This window comes from Brassica oleracea, chromosome C6, assembly GCF_000695525.1.
Source record: "Brassica oleracea var. oleracea cultivar TO1000 chromosome C6, BOL, whole genome shotgun sequence".
NCBI lineage: Eukaryota > Viridiplantae > Streptophyta > Magnoliopsida > Brassicales > Brassicaceae > Brassica > Brassica oleracea.
This window is the reverse complement of record NC_027753.1, coordinates 31,885,939-31,896,079: the sequence shown is the minus strand read 5'-3', so window position 1 is coordinate 31,896,079 and position 10,141 is coordinate 31,885,939. Positions and strand designations below refer to the sequence as shown.

The 10,141-nt window shown below is 34.5% G+C and overlaps 2 protein-coding genes across 2 annotated transcripts in view; both read right to left on the bottom strand.

Annotated features, from left to right (window-relative positions):
- LOC106299926 (protein C2-DOMAIN ABA-RELATED 2) overlaps window positions 1–10,141 on the bottom strand; it is a 24,397-nt gene that overhangs the window by 7,391 nt on the left and 6,865 nt on the right. The window lies entirely within an intron of this gene.
- LOC106299928 (ethylene receptor 1-like) lies at window positions 2,974–3,871 on the bottom strand. The gene is made up of 2 exons (XM_013735949.1): window positions 3,824–3,871; window positions 2,974–3,404 (listed from the first exon to the last, which is right to left on the bottom strand). Exons 1-2 carry the CDS (start codon window positions 3,835–3,837, stop codon window positions 3,047–3,049), a joined length of 372 nt encoding a protein of 123 aa, XP_013591403.1. The 5' UTR covers window positions 3,838–3,871; the 3' UTR covers window positions 2,974–3,046.

Sequence of the window (10,141 nt, the reverse complement as noted above, 5' to 3'; positions counted from 1 at the left end):
ATGCACATGAGTGAATGGATAAGACAATGGAAATATGCAAGATATCATAAGGCAGCAAAGAGATGCAGCAAAGAAAGGATGTCTAAGAAGATAGTGCTTGATGGGAATGACCTTTCTAATTTTCAGACAATGTGGGGCATCAAGAAGCAGGATTTAGACATGAAAAAAAGGCTGTCCAAGATGAAGTTATTGGACAGTCTCATTGCTAAACCCGAACCTCTTGCGGCTTATGAAGAAGGTTTGAAGAAGAAACTCATTGATGAGTTAATGTCTAATTAGTGTAAGTGGTTTCTATTGCATAAGTTGTGTAGTTTATCTTGTTGCATAAGTTTCTGTTTAATATATATGTTTCTAATGTTCTGTATCTTCTTTTTGTTGTCAGGTGAATGAATGGAGCATTCTTCTGTCACGGGTTGTATTGTGCTTGTACTCTTGTCTCCTGTTTGTATGCTATAATGTTTGTGCTTCTCACGGGTTGTAATGTCACGGGTTGTACTTTTGTTTCTCTGCTATTGTACTTTTGTTATTTTCTATCACGGACCTAGAGTCTCGTTTGTATGCATGTGACTTGTATTATTATTTGGTTTCACGAGACTTGTATCATCAAACATTATAAAGTATTCATGCTTCTGTCTTTCCAGAGTACCAATTCATTTTCTCTCCTCATAGTTTCACCGAACCAAAGATCAAAGCAAGACATTCTCAAGTTCTCTCTTTAGTCTCAAGTTCTTTCTTCTAAACTAACAATAATCTTCTCTTTTTAAACATCATGTTCTCTCTTTAAACACTTCCGACAACCTCACTCTTGAATTTAAAAAAACACCCACAACCCCTCTTGATTATAAAACCCCAAAGTTTCATTCTTTACTCATCTTTTCTTTTCAATCACCATATATGGCTTCTTCTTCTCAAAACACTCTAGATGATGAATTTGAGGAATGTTTTGATCAAGCCTTTGAGAGATGTTTTGGTCAAACCTTTGAGAAATTAACCATTAATGGTGATCAAGAAGAACGAAGGAAAAAAAGAAAAAAAACGAGCTTATATCGAAAGAAATCGTGAAGCAGACAATGTACGTTTATGGAATGATTATTTCAGTGAGACTCCAACGTATCCTGAAAATTATTTCCGACAACGTTTTCGAATGAACAAGCCATTGTTCATGCGCATTGTTTATCGACTCTCCAACGAAGTTGACTTCTTTCACCAAAAGCCAGATGGTCTTGGCAAGCTTGGTCTCTCAGCACTCCAAAAGTGTACAGCTGCTATTCGTCTCTTGGCATATGGTAATGCGGCTGATACGGTCAACGAATATCTCCGGCTCAGTGAAACTACAGCTCGGTCATGTTTGGAGAATTTTGTGGAAGGAATAATTGATTTGTTCGGTGATGAATACCTAAGAAGACCAACACCAGCTGATCTTCAACGTCTACTTTATGTTGGAGAGCATCGTGGATTTCCCGGGATGATAGGAAGCATCGATTGTATGCATTGGGAGTGGAAGAATTGTCCCACCGCTTGGAAAGGGCAATATTGTCGTGGTTCGGGTAAGCCAACAATCGTTTTAGAGGCGGTTGCTTCATATGATCTCTGGATATGGCATGCATTTTTTGGACCTCCAGGTACATTAAATGATATCAATGTTCTTGATCGCTCACTGGTTTTTGATGACATAATAAACGGTCAAGCTCCGCAAGTCACTTACTCCGTCAATGGAAGAGAGTACATTTGACTTACTATCTCACCGTTGGTATTTACCCGAAATGGGCAACTTTTATCCAATCTATTCCATTACTCCAAAGCCCGCAAGCAGTTTTATTTGCTCAACGTCAAGAAGTTGTCTGAAAAGATGTCGTGCGTGATTTTGGAGTCTTGCAAGCTCGCTTCGACATTGTTAAAAATCCGGCACTTTTTTGGGATAAAGTCAAAATTGGGAAGATTATGAGAGCATATATCATACTTCATAATATGATAGTAGAAGACGAACGAGATGAATATACTCTACTTGATGTTTCAGAGTTCCAACAAGGAGAAGACACCGGTGGTTCACATGTCGATCTCGATTTTGTATCAAATATGCCTTCAAATATCGCCAATATGATGGATGTTCGAACAAGAATTTGTGATACACTAATGCATTATCAATTGAAAGCTGATTTGGTTGAACATATATGGAGTAAATTTGGAAATGATGACGACAACAACTGAGCTCGGATGATTCTTTCAAATTATTCTCGTTTGTTTTACTCATCTTTATTTTATGTTTTTATTTTAAAATATATGTTTTAAATGTTCTCTTTTATTATGTTTTATTGAATAAAAAAATTTCATCTTTAATAAAAATAATGTTTCAAATTTTTTTTTTTAAAAACCCCAAAATATGAACCTCCCATTGGAGCACGAAAATATTCAGGGTTCTTAGCATTGCTTCTTAAATCATTTTTACAACTAAAAATTATTAAAAAAACAATAAGCACCCCTAATGGTGCTCTAAGAGTTTCAAGGGAAGAAAGTTCGACTAGCAATTGTTACAGATTATGCAAAAAAAAGTTATAGAAAATAAGTTAGGTTATTGATGGTGACATTTTACCAAACGAAAACTTTCGTTAATTGTCCGGCTTGGTAAAAAGACAACTTTTTATAGCGAGAAACTCAGATGAAACGAATTAACGAAACGATACAGCTGCGGGTGTTCTTATATGCCCCCACAAATAATATGTCGTTGATTCTAACTCGTAACACAGCATCAATATTATACATGTACGTACGCAATAAAGGTCCATTTCTAATAACAATGTAACTATATAAAAGCATACACCACAAGTCAGATAGACATGTTACCGTCAACATCTTCCTTTGTAAACCGGAACCCGACACTGTCCGGTCTAGTTTTTTTTCGTTATTCCCTCTGTTTTTATAATATCATCCAAAACGCTCTCCCCCCACAATCTCTGTACGTACACACAGTAATCAGAGAAACATCAGCTTCCGATGTTTTAACGGGGGAGAGAAAGCGGGGACAGTGTCCCTCTCCGGCAACGTCCTCTTACATGGCCTCGTATAGAACCCGATGTTCTAGAAGATCAGACAGAACGTTCCTCATGTTGTCTAGCGACACGGGTTTGAGCAACACGCCGTCTAGACCAAAGCTCATGCATTTCTCCTTTGTGGATTTGTCGGTGTTACCAGTGAGCGCCACGAGCAGTGGCCTTTGGTGGCGTTTAGTGAATTTCTCGTGTATACGGAGAGCGATCTGGTAGTTTTCGACCCCGGGGGTGCACACGTCCATGAAGACCACTCTGTGCTCATGGGATACAACTCTGAGACACTCCTCGTTTGAACTCACCGTGGTCACTTCGCATCCAAGGTGTACAAGAAGTCCCTTCGTCACCATTCTACTTACCCTGCGACCAAAGCAAACATCAACGCTGATAACAAACAGCAGAAAGATAGAACTAAGACCACCTCCAATGGGGGTTCTTCCGATTGGAGTTCTTAAAACATGTATTATGTATATATATATGTACGTATATATTATATATGTATAAGTATTTGTGGAGTCCACAATTTTTGTGGAACCCCATAGCCAAAAGTTCTACAAATCCCATTTTAAGAACCTTATTCTATAGGGTTCCACAAAAATTATGGATTCCACAAATACTTATACTTATATAATATATACATACACATATATATATACATAATACATATTTTAAGAGCTTTGATAGGAAGAACTCCTATTGGAGGTGCTCTAATGACACGGTGAAATATGGTTTCAAAGTAAGTGGATTTGTAAGGAGATAGGTAAGTGGCTTATACTAACCCGTTCTCATCCATGAATCGAGCTTTGAGACTGTACTGAATCGAGAAATTAGGGTTTATATATAATGGATCAAACTCGATCATTCAATTTCTAGCTAAAACAGAAATATTCAAATCGAAATCGATAACTTTTTATACAGAATAGTTCGTGATAACATTACAGAAGAATTAGATTAATCAATCAGTTTGCTTATTTGATTGGAAGAATTAATTGAATCGAGTCAAAATGATTTAGGATTTTGAGAAATGGTTGGGGTTTAACTGTTTAAGTTTAACACTTCTAAACAAAAAAAAAAAAAATTTAACACTTCTCTCTTGAACTATTTTATCGGATGTTTTATGATAAAAGCAAAATCAATGTAGCTGTGTATGCACATGAATCTGGTGTCTTCTTAGTATCTTATTATTTCTTGGATTATTATATATGGTGAGAAGGGTTGGGCACGAATCGGATATCTGGATTTTTGGAGGTATTCGTGATCCGATTCGTTTTGTCCAAATAATCAATTATCCGATCTAACTCAATCCGCAGTCATTCAGATATGACGATATTCAGTGTTCCGGATATCTAAAAAAATATAGATTTTTGATCGAATATCCGATTCAATTCGTAAAAATAAATAAAATATTAAAAAATAAATAAAAAGTCCAAAATACTAAAAAATACTAATATTTTATTACAAAAAGTTATTTACTTTTTAAAATTTTAATAACTAATATAATAAATTTAGTAAATAAAAATACTGTAAAACTTCTATAAAATATAAAAATTATATAACTTATATGTACATAATTGTTTGAATATATGTATATATATATGCATATAACGGATCGGATCGGATATCCGTTCCTAAAATTATCAGTATTTGTGATTTGCTTCGTTTTTATGGATATTGTATGTTAGTATTTGTTTTTCTTCGTAGAGTTATAGATATCCAGATTTTTTGTTTCGAATCAAAACGAATAACAAATCGAATCAAAATTTACAGATTTTTTGGCCAGCCCTAAACTTAGAAACATTGTTTACACTTTTGTGAAAGGGGGTAATGGAGTAATAAAATATGAGGAAAAAAGGAAAGAAATGTATACACTATTTTGTAAGATCCAGCACTATGTCTAGTTACTACTAGTTATAACTTCGTCACGTTCCTTGGTTTCTTCGGGTACTTTGACCCATTATGTTGTATCAAGTTCGGGGTGGACATTTGGGTTCGGTTTGGGTCTATTCGTATTTCAAGTTTTCAGGATTAAAGATTTTATCTCTATTTAAGTATTTATAAATTTTAGTTCGGGATTAGTTTAGGATTGGATAGCCCATTTAAATTATTTAAAAAAAATTAAAATACACATCTACTTTAAGATACTAAAAATCTAAAGTAAAAAATAATATAATACATATAAATTTAAATAATGTATACCAAAATATATAAATTTAACATATAAATAGGTTTGGCTTGAATATTTGGACAGAGTCTCAATAGATATTTCAAGTATTTTTGGTGTTTTGAATATTGTTTAGATATTCCAGACATTTAATTTTGACTATTTTTATATACTTTAAAGTATTTTAGACAACTTCAAAATATCTTATATATTTTAGATATTTTATATATTAAATATATAAATTTATTTCGGATACAATCAAATACCCAAAATACTTCGGCTCGGGTCGGATTCGGTTTTGATCCTTTAGATAGCAAAAGTTTCTTTGTGGAGATCCATGTCCTATCAAATTCCTATTTTAGGTGAACGTGTGTTTTGCAGGGAATCAGCTCTGTTTTGGGGTTACTAAACTCTATCATTTAGCTCTTTATGCCATAGGTTATTGGTTTATAAACAGCTTTTAAAATTCCCCTAGTTAACGGATTTGTATGTTCCCCAATTGCTACGTTCTTCTTGCTAGTGGATGGTTGTGTTCCATTTGCTTGTAATGGCTTTATGGAAGAAAGCTTATGTCGAATAATTTCATTTGGTTTGGTGTTTGATATATCAAACATTTCAGTAGTTTGGAACTTTTTCACCCCTTGCTAACGAAGCTGAATCCCTATTTATTATTCCCATCTTTGTTGTTGTTTCAACCTCGGCTTTGGAGCTTCATATGTTTTCTTTGTTTGCCTTTGCATCATCTCATTTCTCAGCATTATTGACGACGAATTTAGATAACTTCTACATGTCTTAATTAAGTAGTGTTAGCTCTACAAGTGTGCCAACTGTTGTATAGAGTTTAATGTTGTATCTAGTTTTCAGGGCAAATCTCAGAACGGAAATCTTGAAATCTTATGTAAAATTGTAAGTCTTCCCCCAAAGTGAGCAGCTCATATGCATATTCATTCTCTCTAAGCTCATTTCTACCTCTTCTTCGTCGGGGCTAGATGACAAAGGATTGAGAATTCTCTCATCATCGTAAATATCATCTTCACTGTTTACATCATTCCCAGCTTCCTCGTCTCTTGCAACGTCTGAAAGTCGTCTTCTAAGTTTTCTTCTTCTTCGATACCTAAACCATCATCAACTTCTTCATCATCCAACGCATCACAATCATCTTCACCAACAACAATAAAATCGTCTCCACTTTTCGCTCATGTTAGCAGTCAATATCTCCATTTTCTTCCCACTCTGGGCTTTGATACAGTGGAAGAGCTTCAACTCTGGTTCCAACAACTTAAATTTCAGGTGACTCTCCACTGTGTAGCTCACGCTCACGATCAACATCTATGTCTCCTTCCAACTCTAGGCTTTAACGCGGTGGTGGAGCTTTAACTTCGGCTCCAACATCTTCAGTTTCAGGCGTACTTTCAGTTACCCGACAGCTTTGTCTCCGACTCCGACAACAGGTGTCTCATGTTCTCTCGTCAACTGCTCCGACGTGTCGCAAGTTTCGCTCGATATATTCCTCCTCCTTGTACCTTTACCGTTCTATAAAAACATAAATCATTATCATAAAGAAGATAATCCTAAGAGAAATCAACAAAGAGAGGAAGAAGTAAGAAGACAAAAATTAGTTACAAATTTTAGAGCAAACCAAAATTACGTTGTTTAACTTGACAGTGGATAAATACGTTTAACTAACACTGTTTTAAAGTTATATTAATTTACTTAACAAAGTACCCAGTCAACAAAAGTTCATGATTTGAAAAATAAGTCAACAAAACTTACTGTTTTAAATTGCCTATGAAAAATTCGTGATCTGAATAGCCTAAATTTAAAAATTCATGATTTTATGACCATTTTCCCTTTTTATTCTATGTTATTCGTAACCATGAATAACATGATCATTCTTTTAATCAAAAACATAACCAAGTAGACATAAGGTAGTTTTATGCTAAACGGGAATCAAGATCCCACATTCACACATTTTTTTTTATGTACAAAACTTGATTTATTCTCCATGTGGAGAAAAAAATCGTCAAATTAAAAATATATCCACAATATCAAATTCTCTTGGTTTTCAGTGTTTCCGGCTCTTTTTGTTTCGCAGTCTCTAGTGAGAGTGATTTGCGATATCAACTAAAGTGTTATTCGTTTTGCAGTCGCTGAACCAGTGACTAATCTCAGTTACAAATGCTTTCAATTTTAAATAGCTAACTTTTTCAGAGACATGATTTAAAAATGTTTAGTTTCAATTATTGATCATTTATTTTTTTGTTATTTCGCAAAATTTTAAATAAATATAACATATTTCGGCTAAAATTTGATGAGGTTTGGGTTGGGTGACTTAGTATTTTTGGGTACTAAATAACTGAACCAACCATGACATACTACGTATCTGAAATTACAAATATGTTATATATATTTTAATTATAGATCCAAATCCCGACAAAAAATTTATCTAGTTGGATCCAAATATTAAAGATCTGAAAGATTCAAACCCCAAAAAACAATCCAAATCCGGCCCAAATATCCGAATGCTCATGCCTACTCCCGACTAAGTAATCTCTTGGGTGGCTTGAAATAAATGAACTGCTTGACATATAAGAACCAGTTGAATATGCATTGAACTAGCCACCCCACCAACAAGTCCACCTAACAACTATAAGTACCAACAATTTAAAATTCTTTTCTCCCTAGCCACATGGATTTTATTTCCTATCAACCACTCTTGGTAACACATTTAATCGTCCACAATCACACGATATCAAATTGAAATGACGTCTACGTGTGTAACTTCATATCCCTCACTTCAATACTGCAAAAGACTGTTGAATCGAATCTCTGAAAAGAAGTATTTTAAATTTAGGACCAGAGATAGAAAATAGAAACCTACGGCAGGGTTGGCTCACTGGGCCACAAGTAACCCTTGTGGTTACAATCTACACTCCCATCTATAATTCTCCTTCTCTGTCTTCTTCTTCTCATATCCCATTTGGATTCTCTCTTTTAATCGAATCTCTGAAAAAAGTACTTGAAGTATTTTAAATTTTTCAATGAAATCTATGATTTTGATATCGTGTAGCTAGGTTCCACACTCTAGAAATGGGACCAAAGATATTAAAAGGAGGAAAGAGTGGATCCCATACTAACAAGGACCAGAGATAGAAAATAGAAACCTACGGCATGGTTGGCTCACTGGGCCACAAGTAACCCTTGTGGTTACAATCTACATTCCCATCTATAATTCTCCTTCTCTGTCTTCTTCTTCTTCTCTAACATATCCCCTTTGGATTCTCTCTTTTCCACTTCATCTATCACACACGGTTAGTCTCTTTCTCTAGCTCCCCCCCACCCATCTAGAACACATACATCTAGGTCACCATATGATTTCACAGAAATAAAATGATTTATACAATAAACATTCCGAACAATAACACTCACAACTGCTTGCATATGCTACTGTCATTGATCTCGATGCTAGAAACAATTTGACAGTGCTTATCGCACATAAATAATTAATTTAAAACATGATAAATTAAATTGACACCACTGGATAATTTTGCACTGGGAGCTACAAATTGTTAAGGAGCGTGAACTTATGTTAATATTGAGAAAATATTTGCAGCGCATTGTTATATATGGTATAAGTATAACTATCAACAAATTATGATGACAAAAAAAAAATCAACAAATTATATATATATGGCCATCCTTCAGGTTCTTCTCCTCTGCCCTTTCCACCTTAATTCAGAATGTTCCATTTTGGAGACTTTGCAGAGAGGAAAAGTGTGGCAACAAAGGTGCATATCTGATTGCAAAAAGTGTTACTAGAGAGGATCGACGACAATCTTATGTGGCTGCAGGATACCCCTTTTGCTGTGGATTATTCATCAGAGCAGATTATCTTAATTTTTTGGTTCTTTTGTGCTTGCTAGCTGCTGATTGTAGCCGATCCTTTAAGCTTCAAGTCATTTTGTGTACTGTGGTTGAGTTGTCTCCCTTCGTGTCATGGTTGTAATTTGGAACTTACCTTGATAGGAATCTAAGTATAATTCAGTGAAACAAATTAAATATAATTTGACATTACATAAAAAGGTATATGGTCGGTAGTCAACAAATCTATTCATATGGAAATATTTTTCAAAGAAGCTGGATTCAAAGGAGTTGCTTGCATGGATAATTCACTTCACTAGTAATCAGAAGATGACACCGGATAGACGACGACAGTCAACAGCTTTAAGTTGTATAAAGAAGATGTCAACACTTCTGCGCAAACATGATTTTTTGTTTGGTAACGAAAAAAGTGTTTACATCTCTTTGATAAGAACTCAAGAATGTAAATAGTCTCTCCCAATATAAATTGAATCCATATGTCGGTAGTTCCTGCATAAACTCTTTTACCACTTGGACCAGCGCGTCCTGGTAAAAAAGTATTTTCACTTCTTTACCAGAAATTCTTGCATTTGTTAAATTGCCGTTCCCAACGCAGAACGAACCTGAGCAGCGGAAAGCTACTAGCACTCTTTTTACCATTGGGCCACCTCGATATTGGTAAAAGAGGGACTTGATATTTGACAGTCGGCATTTTTCTCTTAGATCACTTCTAACTCCAAGCTATCGCCCTATCTTACCTAGAAAATATAATAAGAGAAAAGAAAATTCTAATTTTATCACATTTGAAAACACTTTTTAAATTTATAGGATGATCATTTTTATAAATACTCTGATAAAAAGACTAAAATGACCCTTTGAAGTTATTTATAAATGTTTAAAAATTATTTATAGAAGTTTATAAACTCAACCTCACTCCATCTATATTATTAAAGTTGAAGCACACAATGAGATTGTTTGGAAACTTGAATTGTAGTTTTAATAAAATTTGTTTGGATATATTCATTGTGTTTTCATATTTCACTTAGTTTAACAATTTCATTAATTATATTACTTT